The sequence below is a fragment of the Mercenaria mercenaria genome, chromosome 7, assembly GCF_021730395.1.
Source record: "Mercenaria mercenaria strain notata chromosome 7, MADL_Memer_1, whole genome shotgun sequence".
In the NCBI taxonomy this organism is placed as follows: domain Eukaryota; kingdom Metazoa; phylum Mollusca; class Bivalvia; order Venerida; family Veneridae; genus Mercenaria; species Mercenaria mercenaria.
Genome location: NC_069367.1, coordinates 25,062,895 through 25,082,053, shown reverse-complemented (window position 1 = coordinate 25,082,053; position 19,159 = coordinate 25,062,895). Strand labels below are relative to the sequence as shown.

Sequence of the window (19,159 nt, the reverse complement as noted above, 5' to 3'; positions counted from 1 at the left end):
ACACGTCGTCTTACTGTGGTACACATTCATGCCAAGTTATTTGAAAATCCATCCATCGATGACAAAGATATGGACCGGACACGAAAATTGCGGACAGACTGACAGACGGTTCAAAAACTATATGCCTCCCTTCGGGGGCATAAAAATGCCTTCAACTGGTAAATAAACCAGACTAGTAAATATATTTAGACAAAAGTGTGAGACTAGTCTAACACAGTACTGCCAAATAAAATACAAAGACTTATTGTTAAAGCAAAATAGACTAACAAAACTGAACTTGCTGCAAAATCAAGCAGAAACATAAATCTGGAAAAAAAGCAAAATTAAAAGACAGTCACGAGAACTCCACTTTATGCTAATTATAAATGAAACCTATTAAAAAAAAAAAAATAAAAACTGATAGACACACAAATTTGAACTCATTGCTAAATGACACGGGTATGTAAACTGAAGCATAGAAAACAAGCAAATTCAATGAATTGGAATCCCCAGCCGAAAGGGTCAGAGTTGAGGAACGGCAAAAAAATATATCCAGCAAAAAGTTAAGAATGTTACCAAGAAGCAAATAATTTCATTAGTCAAAATCAAATTAAAAGAAAATGAATGGTTTGTTTGGGTGGGGCTGGGGGGGGGGGGGGGGGGGGGATACAACAGTTTACATGTTGATTATAAATATTGATAGAAAAGGAAAAAAGAAAAAAAAAAAAAAAAAAAAAAGGGTGGGGGGGGGGGGGGGGTAAGGTAGTGACCAGGTGTAGGTACACAACATCACATGTTTATAATAAATGTTCATGGAAAAGAATGAAAGAAGTTTAATGAAATTCTTCCAATTGGTTGGTTTGTTATGTACAGATCTGTGGATTTTTAAACAATTAAAGGGCAATAACTATATGGAAAATTGACCAATCGAAAAAAAACTTGAAGGGCATCGTCGCAGTATCTTGGTTCATGTCTGTTTCAAGTTTGATGAAATTCTACCTGCTAGTTACTGAGAAATGGCTGCAGACGGACATTTTTCATTAAATCAAGGGCAATAACTCTGACGGATATTGACCTATCAAAAAAAAAAAACTTGACCGGCATCAGCACAGTATCTTGGTTCATGTCTATTTCAAATTTGATGAAATTCTACCTGTTAGTTACTGAGAAATGGCTTTAGACGGACATTTTTTATTAAATCAAGGGCAATAACTCTGAGGGAAATTGACCAATCAAAAAAAAAACTTGACGGGCATCATCGCAGTATGTTGGTTCATGTTTATTTCAAGTTTCATGAAATTCTACCAAGTAGTTACTGAGAAATGGCTGCGGACGGACGGACGGACGGACTGACGGACGGACAACGCCATTTCAATACCCTCCTCCCGATTTCATCGGCGGGGGATAACAAAACTTAACTATATGCTAAATGAAACAGACACAGAGAATTGCTAAATGAAATGTATATATATATACAAAACTGATCATTTCCATATTATATAGTCAAAAGGACATTATGAAAAGTTGATTGCAGTGTCAAATGAAATAGAACTGCAATAGTTCTGGTCTTTGCCAAATCAGACAGACTTGCCAAAACTGCTTGATTAAACTAGAGCTGTCACAGGAGTGACCAATTATTCCCCCACAATACAGCTTTGTCACAGAAGTAAGCCAATGTCAGAGTCAAACTTGTCCTATACTTGATGATGTTACACCTGTGTATCAAAAATGATTTAAATTTGTCAACCCTGCAAAAAAACTTCTACTTTTCTGTGTCACTGTGACCTTGACCTTTGACCTACTGATCTCAAAACCAATACGGGTTGTTTGCTGGTCATGACCACCTCCCTATCAACTTACATAATCCTAGGTCCAAGCGTTCTCAATATATTCCAGAAATTGTTTAAATGTTCCGGGTCATTGTGACCTTGACTTTTGACCTACTGACCTAAAAGTCAAACTTGACCTGTATTTTATGATGTTACACCTGTGTACCAAAATTTATCATCCTAGGCCCAAACATTCTCAAGTTATCATCTGGAAACCATTTAACTGTTCTGGGTCATAGTGACCTTGACCTTTGACCTTCTGAAAAATCATTTAAATCTGTCAAGCCTTTCATGAGTTATTGTCCGGAAACCATAAAAACCAACCGACAGGCAGACCATCCTATAGACAGACCAACCGACCGACAAGCTCACTCTTATATACACCCCCACCCCCACCCCCACCCCCACACTCTCAAACTTCGTTTGTGGGAGTATATTTACTATATATCATAAAGTCATATGAAAATCGTGCATAAATTTGCCAAATTACATACACAAACTGTTTTATTCAACCATACTAAAATTTTCTAAACTTAAACTCACATGCTGAAGAACATTCCTACAAAACTTTATGACTTCAGGTCAAATAATTTATGAGAACTTTTAGGCTCTCATTGCATAATTTTGATTACGTCAAGGGTCATAACTCTGATCTTGTGAAGTGAAATCAAAAACAAAATCCCAGGTGTACAAATTCACATGCTGAGTAAGTCCTATATGGTTCCATGACACCAGGTCAGATATTTTTTGAGACACCAGCAACACTGACTTTTACATCCTGTCTACATATTTTTTACTAAGTCAAGGGCTATAACTGTGACCTGCCTCAGTGAGATCCCCAACAGAACTCCAGGTGCGCAATTTCACATGCTATAAATAATATACCTATAAGGTTTAATGACTGTTTAGTTAAATGATTTTTAACATAATTTTTTTTTTATATGGGACATAAACTTTAAGGCTCTTCATGCATATTTTTGTCTAAGTCCCAAGCCAGACACTAAACTAGACCAGTGAAATCCCAAACAAAACCCCAGATGCACAACTTCTCGTGCTGAATAACAGTCCTATGATTTTACATGATTCTAGGTCTTACAGTTTTTGAGATACATCAAACACAAACATTTACGTTTTTAATGCTTAATTTTTACTCAGTCAAAGGGCCATAACTTTGGTATAGCTGAGTGAAAGGGACTTACAAAACCTCAAATTCACAACTTCACTTGCTTAATGATATTCTTATATGGATTTAATATGGCATTAGTTGAGATATGTTCGACACAAACTTTCATACCCTTTATGCATATTTTTGACACTCAAAGGCCGTAACTCTGGTCTAAAATCCCAAACAAAACCCCACATGAACAACTTCACATGCTTAATAACAATCCTATGATGTTGTCCAATACTTTTTCAGATATGCACAACACAAATTTGAAAAGACAATCAAACATCTGGATAGACCGACTAATGGAGACATAAAAAAAGAAAATCTAAGTTCCCCCTAAAAATTTCTGGGACCCCTCCCCCCCGCAAAAAAAAACAAACAAGAGTGCCAGACTGTCACAAAATACGCCCATCATCCAACTTGGCCTAATTCAAGGGGTATAATCCAAGAGTGCCTGAAGCGACTTGGGTGGTAATCGTACTTGGCCGAGATAATATGCTCACAAACATTGTCAGCAAGTTTGGTGAAGATCGGATGAAAACTGTTCGACTTGAGTGCGGACAAGGCTAAATTCGCAGCAGTTTTTCGAGTTATTCAAGGGCCATAATCCAAGAGTGCCTGGGGCAGTATGGCTGATTATCAAACTTGGCAGCGATATCATGCCCACAAACATTGTCAGCAAGTTTGGTGAAGATCGGATAAAAACATTTCAAATCAGAGATCAGACAAGGCTAAATTCGCAGTTTTTTGAGTAATTCAAGGGCCATAATCCAAGAGTGCCTGGGGCGATTTGCCTGGTTATCAAACTTGGCCGAGATATTATGCCCACAAACATTGTCAGCAAGTTTGGTGAAGATTGGATGAAAACTGTTCGACTTAGAGAGCGGACATGCTTTGGACGCCACCCGCTCGCCAGCCGACACAGGTGTTCACACAATACGCCCCTGTCTTGAGACAGGCGTATAAAAAATGGTTGGAAAAACTGAAGTGATGCAGTGATGAAAATGAGACTTACATCTGCTGTGTCCGAGAACACTGATGTCATAGAAGAGTCTCCATGATGTAATTGGTGTCCGCCTTGATGATGTTTGACACCAGGCACACTCCCACCTCCATAGCTGATGCTGTAAGGCAAACAAAATAAAAAACATAACAAAATTAAAGATGAAGAGCTTTGCCTGTTTGCGTGTAGAATGGGTCAGGGTAATAAAAATGGACTACAAAAACAGCAATTACATGCAGGTGGAGGGAGCCTTTATCAAGAGGGCCATGATGGCCCTATATCGCTCACCTGTTATCATTGCACTTGAGGACAAGAAGGTCCTCAGAAAAAATATCTAAGTCCAAAGGACAGGAACAACAAAGGGAAGAAATTTAACCAAAAAGAAAAAAAAATCTAACAAGGTACAGATATGTCAAAATACACCTAAAAATTGGAGGTACCATCCATGTTGTACCACAGAAAAGTGGTCTCGGTTTTTCCCTACGGCCAATAATAAAAAAGTTACTAAAAAGCTATTTATAGTAACTTTAAAGGGAGGTAATTAAAAAAAATTATTGTAAGTGAACAAAAGAAGGATCTGCCAAATAAATCTGTTGACAAAAATGAAATTTTAGATCAGTATCTTCATTAGTTACGGAGATATACCCATTTTAATTTGAAATAAAGGGAGGTATGACATAAAATCAGTCCATAGTTATCTACCCTGACTGACTCAGTCCAACTAATGACAATAATGAAATTTCAAATAAGTCCTATAAGTTACTGATATAAATCCATTTTGATTACAATCAGGGGAGGTAATCAGATATAAAATAACTCTGGAACCTACGATTGGATCTGATTTGTCATGGAATCCAAGATTTATTGTTGTTGAAGATATTTTGGAAGTTTGTATCAAATAAAACCATAAATGAAGTCTCTGTATGGCTGCAAAAGCCAAAATAGCCAATTTTGGACCTGTAAGGGGCCATAACTCTGGGACCCATGATGGAATCTGGCCAGTTCAAGAAAGGAACCAAGATCTTGTGGTGATACAAGTTGTGTGCAAGTTTGGTTAAAATCAAATCATAAATGAAGCTGCTATTGTGCAAACAAGGTTAAAATAGCTAATTCTGGCCCTTTCAGGGGCCACAACTCTGGAACCCATTACAGGATCTGGCCGGTTCAAGAAAGGAACCGAGATCTTATGGTGACACAAGTTTTGTGCAAGTTTGATTAAATTCAAATCATAAATGAAGCTGCTATTGTGCAGACAATGTCAAAATAGCTAATGTTGGCCCTATCAGAGGCCATAACTCTGGAACGCATAAAGGAATCTGTCCAGTACAAGAAAGGAATCAAGATCTTATGGTGATACAAGTTGTGTGCCAGTTTGGTAAAAATCAAATCATAAATAAAGCTGCTATTGTGCAGACAAGGTCAAAATAGCTAATTTTGGCCCTTTCAGGGGCCATAACTCTGGAACCCATAATGGGAACTGGCCAGTTCATGAAAGGAACCGAGATCTTATGGTGATACAAGTTGTGTGCAAGTTTGGTTAAAATAAAATCATAAATGAAACCACTATCGTGCAGACAAGAAATTGTTGACGCACGGACAGATGGACGGACGACGGACGAAAGGTGATCACAAAAGCTCACCTTGTCACTATGTGACAGGTGAGCTAAAAATTATTAAGGTGCAAGAGAACTGCAGGTAAATAAAATAAATTCAGGTGTGGGAAAGAGGATACCCTGGAACACGCAACTTCACTAAAAAGTAAAAAAAAAAGCTGTTTATAAAACACACATGCCCTAATCATGGCCTTCCCATTTTCATTCTCCAGAATATTATGACCTTGACCTTTGACCTATCGACCCTCAAAACAAAAGGGGTCATGTACTGACCACAAGAAATCATCGTGTGAAGTTTGCGGACTGTAAGCCAAAGCTATCTTTACTTACTGAACTAAAACTGTGTCACTAAAACCGAGTCCTTCTCAAGGTTATTGGCAACCATGACCTTTGACCTACTTACAATAAAGGTCATCTACTGATCACATGCAATCATCCTATGAAGTTTGAAGGCAGTAGGCCAAGGAGTTATTAACTTTCTGAATGCAACCATTTTCTGTCACAAGGTCACTGTGACCTTGACCTTTAGCCTACCAATATGGGTCAACCATCGACCTCAGGCACAATCACCCAATGATGTTTGAAGGTTTTAAGCTGAAGAATTCTTCAGTTATTGAGTGCAAATCATTACCAGTCTGAAGGTAATTGTGACCTTGAACTTCGACCTACTGACCCCCAAAACTATATCCTATATATAAATCTGTTATAATATATAAATCTGGTATAATATAATATAATAATATACTGACCACAGGCAATCATCCTATGAAGCTTGACAACTGTAGGCAAAAGAGTTATTTACCTACTGTAAAATCATGTAATTTCGTGGGTATGAAATTTCGTGGTTTTGGTCAAAACGGCAATTTAGTGGGGATATGAATTCGTGGATTTTACCTTTTGAACATAAAATGAATGGGAATTTTACTTGTTCGTTGGGATTAAATTTCATGGATTGACTCAACCACGAAATCCACGAAAATTAGTCCCCCACGAATATTAATGATTTCACAGTATTTTGCATCAACTGTTTACAGACTTTGAGTCATTGTGATCTTGAGCTTTAACCTATTTACTCCCAAAAAAACAGGGATCCTCCTTTAGTGTTAAGTTGTCTTGTAAAGTCTACTGACCACAAGCAATCATACTATGAAGTGTAAAGAATCCTTCTTTTGTTATTAAGCAGAAACAATTTTCAGTCTCAAGGTCACTGTGAACATGATCTTTAACCTACTGACCCCAAAACAATAGGATTCAGAAAAAATCAATTCAGCATTGCAAATTTTGGATCTATATCCACAGATTTAATTTTCGAATCAAATGGTGTCACCATTATGGTTATAAAGGTACTGTACCATACCACATTAGCCCTTAACATGCTGGACACGATCGATTCTGCCTTTGCGACCAGTGTAGATCATGATCAGCCTGCACATCCATGCAGTCTGATCATGATCTGCACTGTTCGCCATTCAGTCAGTATCTTTTTGGTAAGCCCCCTTCTTAACAGTTAATGGTACTGTCCAAGTTGAAAGATGGACAAGTTCATTATAGAAATTTAGCAGAGTAAGGGTTAGCACCAAATGTTACAAAACTAAGTTTTGAGACCAGTCTCAATACTTGATCATCTCAATGATTATTTCTGTGCCTATTCTTGAAGTTGACCAATGAAAACTGTCCATCTGCAAAGAGATACTATTACACTTTCCAATATGAGAGATAGGAGCCAAACAGTTGCCTCAAACGCCATAAACATGATAATAAAACATACTTAAAATATGCATGAAGCAGGCTATCTGCACCCATTGACTCTTGCTCTCTCATCTTCTTTCTTTGTTCCCGATCAAACTCCTGGAGGGCAGATACTGGCAAACGTCTCATAATGATCATTCGACGGATGTGATTGCGCTGTTGACTGATTTTGAACGAGCGATATATGGCCTCATGCTCATTGTGCTGAAAGAAAATACAAGTAATGCTTATGTTACGCTGGTGACCGATTTTGAAAGAGTGATATATGGCCTCATGCTCATTGTGCTGAAAGAAAATACAAGTAATGCTTATGTTACGCTGGTGACAGATTTTGAAAGAGCAATATATGGCCTCATGCTCATTGTGCTGAAAGAAAATACAAGTAATGCTTATGTTACGCTGGTGACAGATTTTGAAAGAGCGATATATGGCCTCATGCTCATTGTGCTGAAAGAAAATACAAGTAATGCTTATGTTACGCTGGTGACAGATTTTGAAAGAGCAATATATGGCCTCATGCTCATTGTGCTGAAAGAAAATACAAGTAATGCTTATGTTACGCTGGTGACAGATTTTGAAAGAGCAATATATGGCCTCATGCTCATTGTGCTGAAAGAAAATTCAAGTAATGCTTATGTTATGCTGGTGACAGATTTTGAAAGAGTGATATATGGCCTCATGCTCATTGTGCTGAAAGAAAATACAAGTAATGCTTATTTTAAGCTGTTGACAGATTTTGAAAGAGTGATATATGGCCTCATGCTCATTGTGCTGAAAGAAAATACAAGTAATGCCTATGTTACGCTGGTGACAGATTTTGAAAGAGTGATATATGGCCTCATGCTCATTGTGCTGAAAGAAAATACAAGTAATGCTTATGTTACGCTGGTGTCAGATTTTGAAAGAGTGATATAGGGCCTCATGCTCATTGTGCTGAAAGAAAATACAAGTAATGCTTATGTTACGCTGGTGACAGATTTTGAAAGAGTGATATATGGCCTCATGCTCATTGTGCTAAAGAAAATACAAGTAATGCTTATGTTACGCTGTTGACAGATTTTGAAAGAGTGATATATGGCCTCATGCTCATTGTGCTGAAAGAAAATACAAGTAATGCTTATGTTACGCTGGTGACAGATTTTGAAAGAGTGATATATGGCCTCATGCTCATTGTGCTGAAAGAAAATTCAAGTAATGCTTATGTTACGCTGGTGACAGATTTTGAAAGAGTGATATATGGCCTCATGCTCATTGTGCTGAAAGAAAATACAAGTAATGCTTATGTTACGCTGGTGACAGATTTTGAAAGAGTGATATATGGCCTCATGCTCATTGTGCTGAAAGAAAATTCAAGTAATGCTTATGTTACGCTGGTGACAGATTTTGAAAGAGTGATATATGGCCTCATGCTCATTGTGCTGAAAGAAAATACAAGTAATGCTTATGTTACGCTGGTGACAGACTTTGAACGAGCGATATATGGCCTCATGCTCATTGTGCTGAAAGAAAATACAAATAATGCTTATGTTATGCTGATGACAGATTTTGAAAGAGTGATATATGGCCTCATGCTCTCTATGCTGAAAGAAGACATAGGTTATGATAATGTAACAATTCCGACTGATTTTGAGTGATATATGGCCTCATACTCATTGTGCTAAAGAAAATACAGGTAATGTGAATATGACACTGGTGAGTGATTTTGAAAGAGCAATATATGGCCTTATGCTCATTGTGCTAAGTGAAAATACAGGTATTGCTAATGGTACACTAGTGGCAGATTTTGAAAGAGCAAGATAAGGCCTCATGCTCATTGTGCTGAAAGAAAATACAGGTACTGATAATGTTACACTAGTGATAGATTTTGAAAGTGTGACATATGGCCTCATGCTCATTGTGCTGAAAGAAGATATAAGTAATGCTAAAGTGACACTGGTGACAGATTTTAAAAGAGAGCTATCTGGCCTCATGCTTATTGTGCTGAAAGAAAATGCAGGTAATGCTAATGTTACACTGGTGACAGATTTTAAAAGAGTGATATATGGCCTCATGCTCACTGTGGTGAAAGAAAATACAGGTAATGCTAATGTGACACTGGTGACTGATTTTGAAAGAGTGATTTCTGGCCTCATGCTTATTATGCTGAAAGAAAATGCAGGTAATGCTAATGTTACACTAGTGACAGATTTTAAAAGAGTGATATATGGCCTCATGCTCACTGTGGTGAAAGAAAATACAGGTAATGCAAAAGTGACACTGGTGACTGATTTTGAAAGGGTGATATATGGCCTCATGCTCATTATGCTGAAAGAAAACTCAGGTAATGCTAAAGTGACACTGGTGACAGATTTTGAAAGAGTGATATATGGCCTCATGCTCATTGTGCTGAAAGGAAATAAAGGTAATGCTAATGTTGCACTAGTGACAGAATTTGGAAAAGTGATATACGGCCTAATTCTCATTAGGCTGAAAGAAAATAAGGTAATGCTAATGTTGCACTAGCGACAGAATTTGGAAAAGTGATATAGGGCCTAATTCTCATTAGGCTGAAAGAAAATAAGGTAATGCTAATGTTACACTAGCGACAGAATTTGGAAAAGTGATATACGGCCTAATGCTCATTAGGCTGAAAGAAAATAAGGTAATGCTAATGTTACACTAGCGACAGAATTTGGAAAAGTGATATACGGCCTAATGCTCATTAGGCTGAAAGAAAATAAGGTAATGCTAATGTTACACTAGCGACAGAATTTGGAAAAGTGATATAGGGCCTAATTCTCATTAGGCTGAAAGAAAATAAGGTAATGCTAATGTTGCACTAGTGACAGAATTTGGAAAAGTGATATACAGCCTAATGCTCATTGTGCTGAAAGGAAATAAAGGTAATGCTAATGTTGCACTAGTGACAGAATTTGGAAAAGTGATATACGGCCTAATTCTCATTAGGCTGAAAGAAAATAAGGTAATGCTAATGTAACACTAGCGACAGAATCTGGAAAAGTGATATACGGCCTAATGCTCATTAGGCTGACAGAAAATAAGATAATGCTAATGGTGCGATTGTGACTGATTTTGAAACAGTGATATATGGCCTCATGCCCATTGTGCTGAAAGAAAATACAGGTAATGCTTATGTTACACTGCTGACTGACTTTGACAGAGCAACAAGTATACTGCCTCAGGCTAACTGTGCTGAAAGAAGATATAGGTAATGATAATGTTACACTGGTGACAGATTTTGAAAGAGAGATAAAATATGGCCTCATGCTCATTGTGCTGAAAGAAAATACAGGCTATGCTTATGTTACAATTGTGACAGATTTGAAAGATTGATTTCTGGCCTTATGCTCATTGTGCTGAAAGAAAATCGATAAATGCTAATGTTAAACTGGCAACTGATTTTGCTAATGTTACACCAGTGGCAGATTTTGGAAGAACAAGTTATGGCCTCATGCTCATTGTACTGAAAGAAGATACTGGTTACACTAGTGTCAGATTTTGAAAGATTGATATATGGCCTCATGTTCATTGCGTTGAAAGAAAATCGAGTAATGCTAATGTTAAACTGGCAACTGATTTTGGAAGGGTGATATCAGGCCTCATGCTCTTTGTGCTGAAAGAAAATACAAGTAGTGCTAAAGTGACACTGGTGACAGATTTTGAAAGAGTGATATATGGCCTCATAATCATTGTGCTGAAAGAAAATACAGGTAATGCTAATGTTACACTAACGGCAGATTTTGAAAGAGCAAGATATGGCCTTATGCTCATTGTGCTGAAAGAAAAAAACAGGTAATGCTAATGTTACACTGGTGACAGATTTTGAAAGTGTGATATATGGCCTCATGCTCACTGTGGTGAAAGAAAACGCAGGTCATGCCAATGTTACACTGGTGACTAGTGTCTTTGCTTGCCAACACGAGTGAGTGAATGGAATTTTTGTCCCCTGCAAGACAAATTAAAAAACCAAAGTGTACCTGTATCTTTAGTGACACTGATAAAGTGTCGAAAGCCTCTCTGAGTTTAGCACAAGCCTGTTGTCCACAGAAGAACACCATACTTTTCTTCTGATTAGCTTCTTCATCTTTGGAATCTTTTACTTCCTTTGTTTTCTTTGTAGGAGCTTTGGACTCAAAATCAAATGATTTTGTCTGCACTTTATTGCTCTATAAAGAAAATCATCATTTTGACTGGTGTCACTGTCAGCACAATGGGAAAATAATACACTGTTGTAATGAAGTTGACATTATCAAAGATACAACTGAAACTTGATATTTCAAACTAGCTTATCTCAACTTCCAGCTATCTCGAAGACATTTTCAAGTTCTGTCCCAAAAACACATGCACAAAATATCATTTTAAGTTGAATTTCGGCTATCTCGAAGTAAAACAGCTCAATCTCTTGGAGTCCAAGATACCAAGAGTCAACTGTATAATAATCAATCAAAAAGATCCGACTACAACCTTAGTAAACCTTTAGAATGATATATGAGCCATGCCATGACAAAACCAACATAGTGTATTTGTGACGGGCATGGATCCAGACCAGCCTGTGCATCCGTGCAGTCTGGTCAGGATCCATGCTGATCGCTTTCAAAACCTATTGCAATTCGAGAAACTGTTAGCGAACAGCATGGATCCTGACCAGACTGTGTGGATGCGCAGGCTGGTCTGGATCCATGCTGGTCGCAAACTCACTATGTTGGTTTCCTCGTGGTGCAGCTCATATAGTTTTTATTTAGATCATGCAAAATAAAGCTGCAATTCATGAAAACACGTTATCGACTTGGAGGACTTATTTTTGAGATCTTCGTCTATGATCAAAGAGATGTCCAATTTTCAAAACAGTTTTTGGACCTAATTTGAGCTTTTTCACTTTTTAAAACTTTTTTGTTTATATGTTTAACCCTTAGCCTGCTGGCGGCAAGTGATTCTGCCATTGCAACTAGTGCAAACCAAGATTAGCCTGCACAATCATGGTCTGCACTGTTGGCTGTTCAGTCAGTAAATTTTCATTGAACACCCCTTTAAATAATAATTGATACTGCCCAAATGGAATGATGGACTAGTCCATTTTAAAAATTTAGCAGGATAAAGGTTAATCTTTAGGAGGACATAAAATGTTGCTAGTTTTACCTATTCATACTTATTCTGATTTATGCTTCAATATGCCGTGTCCAGGGCCAAGTTATATTCTGTGTTTTACAAATAAATGACATTACACCATCACATCCACTTTTTCAAATTTATATATAATTTTTGTATGCAAACATACATTTACACTGAGGAGTACTCTCTAAAAAGCACCCACAAAATGATGCTCTCAAAAGATAATTCTGGTCAATGTTGTTGGCAAAGGGAGAGAATTCATCCCAAAGGTTGATGATCAGGAAATATAATTTCACTAGTCAGGGGAAATAACTTCTGCTAAATGAACATACTTATTGCTTAAAACGGTTGCCTTTGTAAAATATAGCTAATTTGGCTAGGGGAGATAACTTCTGCAAAAAGGTATTCAGGGGAGGCAACTGAAAAGAGACAATATAAACAAAGCATCTTCACCTCATCATCATTGTCTTGATACAGCAGTCTGCCAATCTCGGAAACAAATTCCATTATCTCCACTGTCAGCATGTTCAACTGAAGTTATAAAAAACACAAAAAATAAAGAAAATTAAATTGAAAACTCCACAGGTCTCTCAACACAACAAAAATGAAAATGTTGCAGGCTTGGTTTGACTGAGCCTGTTCATGTATGGTACTGGAAATACATGATACCGTCCACACCCTCTTGCCCCGGGTTGAGCAGAACTCAACATTACACGTGCTACAAGTACAAAAACAATTTAGAGACATCCCCAGACATGTTCATATGGCAGGTCATAAAAATTCCATGAAAATGAAGTTTTCTATAAGTCATGACATTATAAAAAATGTATTCACAAGATAATATGTGCTTAACAAGAGCTGTCAGTGGACAGCACGCTCGACTATTCTCAGTGCTTGATAGTATAATATAAGCAATGAGTAAAGACTTTAACATCACAATAAGCATATTCTAAGTCGAAAAGGGGCCATAATTAGTCAAAATGCTTGACAGAGTTGCCTCCTCCTTTTTACAGACTGGGGTCATGATGGTAAGCAAGTATGCAAAATATGAAAGCAATATCTCAATGGACTTTGAAAATATTTGGGGTGGTACGCAAACTTTAACATTTATTCTAAGTCGAAAAGGGGCCATAATTCAGTCAAAATGCTTGATAGAGTTGCCTCCTCCTTTTTACAGACTGGGGTCATGATGGTTAATAAGTATGCAAAATATGAAAGCAATATCTCAATGGACTTTGAAAATATTTGGGGTGGTACGCAAACTTAAACATTTATTCTAAGTCGAAAAGGGGCCATAATTCAGTCAAAATGCTTGATAGAGTTGCCTCCTCCTTTTTACAGACTGGGGTCATGATGGTTAACAAGTATGCAAAATATACAAGCAATATCTCAATGGACTTTGAAAATATTTGGGGTGGTACGCAAACTTGAACATTTGTGTGACGCTCACGCTCACGCTAACGCTAACGCCGACACCGGGGCGAGTAGGATAGCTCCCCTATTCTTTGAATAGTCAAGCTAAAAGATATAATCATACAAAAACTCTGGTAATGTGTCATCTGTGAGATAAGGCTTTAAAAAAAATTAAAAAAAATAAAAAATCTCAACCCTCATTTTTGTATGTATATCTAACTGACATACCAAGATTCATTGTAATATGATTACTTTAAAGTTCAACTTCAACATTTTTCATTCATAAACTTTTTGTGTAGAATACAGCTATCAAAATATACCTTGCCCTGAATATCACCAGCCTTGTACAGTTTGAGTTCTCGGGTTTGTTTTTGCGTAAGGTTTGACACGTGCTCTATAATATCATCAGTCTGAACTGGTGGTAAAGGCTGTGGCTGGGACTCAGTTCTTGGCTGTAAGATAAGAAATTTCATAACAAGAAGCCAAAATGGTCCTAGGTCGCTCACCTGAGAACAGCTAGAACAAGGTACTTCTTTGATTTGACCAGTTTTTTTTTTTTACCAGAGATGACCCATATTTGAACCTGACCTAGATTTCATTAAAACAATTGGCAAGATCAAATTTCAAGAAATTATCCAATCTAAAGTGCAGACCCTAATGCTTACACAAGCTATTTCTTTGATTTGACCGGATGACCTAGTTTTTGACCCAAGATGACCCATATTTGAACCTGACGTAGATTTCGCCCAGACAAACAGCCTGATAATATTTAATGAATATCCAGTCTAAAATGCAGCCCCTAATGTATACACAAGTTATTTCTTTGAATTGATCGGATGACCTAGTTTTTGATTCAAGATGATCCATATTTGAATCTGCCCTAGATTGTATTAAAAGAAAGATTTTGATCAAATTTAATGAATATCCTGCTTAAAATGTGACCCCCTTTTGCATAGGCAAATTTCTTTGATTTGACCAGGTGACCTAGTTTTTGATCCAACATAACCCATATTTAATCTCGGGCTAGCTTTCATCAAGACAAACATTCTGATCAAATTTCATGAAGATCCACTACAAAATGCAGCCCCTATTGCATACACAAGGTTATTCTTTGATTTGACCAGGTGACCTAGTTTTTGACTCAACATGACCCATATTTGAACTTGACCTAAATTTCATCAAAGCAAACATTTTCATCAAACTTTATGAACATCCTGCCTAAAATGTAGCCCCTATTGCATTCAAAAAGTTTGTCTTTGATTTTACTGGGTGACCCAGTTCTTGATACCAGATGACCCTATTTGAGCTTGACCTAGATTTCATCTAGACAAACATTCTGATCAAATTTCATGAAGATCTGCTGAAAAATGTAGCCCCTATTGCATAAACAAGGTTACTCTTTGATTTGACGATGTGACCTAGTTTTTGACCCAACATGACCCATATTTGAAAATGACCTAGATTTCATCAAAGCAAACATTTTCATCAAATTTCATGAACATCCTACCTAAAATGTACCACCTAATGCATTCAAAAAGTTTTTCTTTGATTTTACTGGTTAACCCAGTTCTTGACACCAGATGACCCCTATTTAAACTCAACCTAGATTTCATCAAGACAATTATTCTGATGAAATATCATGAAAATCCAGTGTAAATCGCAGCACTATTGCATACACAAGGTTTTTATTTGATTTGACTGTGTGACCTAGTTTTTGACCCCATATGACCCATATTTGAACCTGACCTAGATTTTATCCAGACAAACATTGTGATCAAATTTCATGAAGATCCAGTGTAAAATGTAGTCCCTATTGCATACACAAGGTTTTTCTTTGATTTGATCGCCAGAAGTGATGACTATATTGAGTTCACCACAAGCGGGCTTGACAAAAATGTACTTTAAAAACAACTCAATAAACTTTTTAAATTAACTTTTATCGCAATAACTAAAACAGACAAAAGGAAACAAACTGTGTCCAAGTATCTAGGTTTGACATCCTTTTTGGGTTTCGGTCTTGTTACAGCAGGTTTTGCTAGTTTCTGTGGAGTAGGAGTACCGGTGTCCTCTGCTGGGGCTTCCGACTTCTTTAGATCTTGTGCTGGTTGCTCCTTCATGCATAAACATAATATACTTACAGATGAAGGTAACTATAAAAATGCTTGTTTTTTTATCGGGTAGGGAATAACACCAGTCATTCACAGGCAGTCATGTAAGATCCTTATAATTTGTTTCCTTCTTTTTGAAACATTACAACTTTTATTCCACCACTTCACCATGAAAACATGTATGGAAGAAAAAAAAACAAGGCAGTTGTATGTTGTGGGCAAATTAATGCCTGAATCAGATATATTCAATAACAGTATTCACTTTTATGTTTAGATCAGTCTATAGACTCAGAGTATATAAATAGTGTTTTATTCATCTTCAAAGCATTTTTAATAATTTACCATAAATAATTAGTTTTGAAATCTCAGCAATTGCCTAAAAAAATTCTCAAAACAAGAGGGTCATGATGACCCTGGATCGCTCACCTGGGTTACATGAGCTACATGTTTCAAATGTCAAACTGATGCTAAAATATTAAGAAAGTTGGTCAGTAGGTCACATTCATGGTCACTGAAAGTCATCCTGAAGATCGGTGTGCAAAAATGTACATGTCATCCAAATTTCAGGGCTGCATCTTAAAACAAGAGGACCATGATGGTCCTGAATCGCTCACCTATCCCAACATGACCCAGTGTTGAACTGAGTATGACGTCGTTATTTCTATTATTTGACACAGTGAACTAGTTTTTGAGCACATGTGACCTAGATATCATCAAGATAAAAAATTCTGACCAATTTTCATGAAGATCCATTGAAAAATATGACCTCTAGAGGTTACAAGGTTTTTCTATTATTTGACCTAATGACCTTCTTTTTGAAGGCACGTGACCCACTTTTGAACTTAACCTAGATATCATCAAGTTGAACATTCTCACCAATTTTCATGAAGATCTCATGAAAAATATGGCCTCTAGAGAGATCACAAGGTTTTTCTATTTTTCGACCTACAGACCTAGTTTTTGACCGCACATGACCCAGTTTGAACTTGACCTAGATATCATCAAGCTGAACACTCTCACCAATTTTCATGAAGATCCATTGAGAAATATGGCCTCTAGAGAGGTCACAAGGTATTTCTATTTTTAGACCTACTGACCTAGTTTTTGAACGTACGTGACCCAGTTTTGAACTTGACCTAGATATCATTAAGCTGAACATTCTGATCAATTTTCATGAAGATCTCTTGAAAAATATGGCCTCTAGAGAGGTCACAAGGTTTTTCTATTTTTAGATCTACTGGCCTAGTTATTGACCGCACATGATCCAGTTTCTAACTTGGCCTAGATATCATCAAGTTGAACATTTTGACTAATTTTCATAAAGATCCCATGAAAAATATGGCCTCTAGAGAGGCCACAAAGTTTTTCTATTTTCAGACCTACTGACCTAGTTTTTGACCGCACGTGACTCAGTTTCAAACTTGACCTAGATATCATCAAGGTGAACATCCTGACAAATTTTCATGAAGATCCATTGAGAAATATGGCCTCTAGAGAGGTCACAAGGTTTTTCTATTTTTTGACCTACTGACCTAGTTTTTGACCCCACATAACCCAGTTTCAAACTTGACCTAGATATCATCAAGGTGAACATTCTGACCAATTTTCATGAAGATCCATTGAGAAATATGACCTCTAGAGAGGTCACAAGGTTTTTCTATTTTTAGACCTACTGACCTAGTTTTTAAACCCACGTGACCCAGTTTTGAACTTAACCTAGATATCATCAAGGTGAACATTCTGACCAATTTTCATGAAGATCTCATGAAAAATATGGCCTCTAGAGAGGTCACAAGGTTTTTCTATTTTTAGACCTACTGACCTAGTTTTTGACCGCACATGACCCAGTTTCGAACTTGACCTAGATATCATCAAGATGAACATTCTGACCAATTTTCATGAAGATCCATTGAGAAATATGGCCTCTAGAGAGGTCACAAGGTTTTTCTATTTTTTGACCTACTAACCTAGTTTTTGACCCCTTGTGACCCAGTTTCAAACTTGACCTAGATATCATCAAGCTGAAAATTCTGACCAATTTTCATGAAGATCCATTGAGAAATATGGCCTCTAGAGAGGTCACAAGGTTTTTTATTTTTAGACCTACTGACCTAGTTTTTGACCCCGCGTGACCCAGTTTCGAACCTGATTTAGATATCATCAAGGTAAACATTCTGGCCAATTTTCATGAAGATCTTAGGAAAAATATGGCCTCTAGAGAGGTCACAAGGTTTTTCTATTTTTAGACCTACTGACCTAGTTCTTGACCCCGCGTAACCCAGTTTCTAACTTGACCTAGATATCATCAAGGTAAACATTCTGACCAATTTTCATGAAGATCTTATGAAAAATATGGCCTCTAGAGAGGTCACAAGGTTTTTCTATTTTTAGACCTACTGACCTAATTTTTGACCGCATGTGACCCAGTTTCGAACTTGACCTAGATATCATCAAGATGAACATTCTGACCAACTTTCATAAAGATCCCATGAAAAATGTGACCTCTAGAGTGGTCACAAGCAAAAGTTTACGGACTGACGGACGGACGCACGCACGGACGACGGACGCCACGCGATCACAAAAGCTCACCTTGTCACTATTTGACAGGTGAGCTAAAAACAAGAAAGTTGGTCAGAAGGTCAAGGTCACAGTTGGGCGACACCTTAGCACTTGGGATCATCAGGTAATTATAATTAAACAGTCAGTATTTTTTCCTATATCACTTGTTTAACAAGTGACCCCCCAGGGTGGGGCCTCTTTTCATCACAGGGGCATAATCCCAACAATCTTGTAGAGATCAACTAGGCAATGATACATACATAATATCAAAGGTCTAGACCTTGAAGTTTCAGACAAGAAGATTTTTAAAGTTTTTTCCTATACACATGTAAGTCTATGTAAAACTTGGGATCCCCAGAGCAGGGCCTCTTTCCACCCCAGGGGCATAATTTGAACAATTTTGGTAGTAGACCACTAGACAATGCAATATACCAAATATCAAAAGCCTAGGCCTTGCAGTTTCAGGCAAGAAGATCTTTAAAAGTTTTTTCCTATATAAGTCTATGTATAACTTGGGACCCCTGGGTGGGACCCTTTTTCACCCAAGGGTAATACTTTGAAAAATCTTCATAGAGGACCACTAGGTACACACAAAATATCAAAGGCCTAGGTCTTGTGGTTTTAGACAA

The 19,159-nt window shown here is 37.3% G+C and overlaps 1 protein-coding gene across 1 annotated transcript in view; it reads right to left on the bottom strand.

The window, feature by feature from the left end:
* Window positions 1-19,159, bottom strand: part of LOC123554678 (uncharacterized) — a 91,581-nt gene that overhangs the window by 40,841 nt on the left and 31,581 nt on the right. Inside the window, exons 18-23 of the mRNA XM_053547816.1 lie at window positions 15,837-15,974; window positions 14,184-14,315; window positions 12,904-12,981; window positions 11,319-11,507; window positions 7,361-7,545; window positions 3,992-4,100 (exon numbers count right to left, since the gene is read on the bottom strand). Coding sequence (XP_053403791.1) covers window positions 3,992-4,100; window positions 7,361-7,545; window positions 11,319-11,507; window positions 12,904-12,981; window positions 14,184-14,315; window positions 15,837-15,974 — 831 coding nt within the window. The remainder of the gene's footprint in view (window positions 1-3,991; window positions 4,101-7,360; window positions 7,546-11,318; window positions 11,508-12,903; window positions 12,982-14,183; window positions 14,316-15,836; window positions 15,975-19,159) is intronic.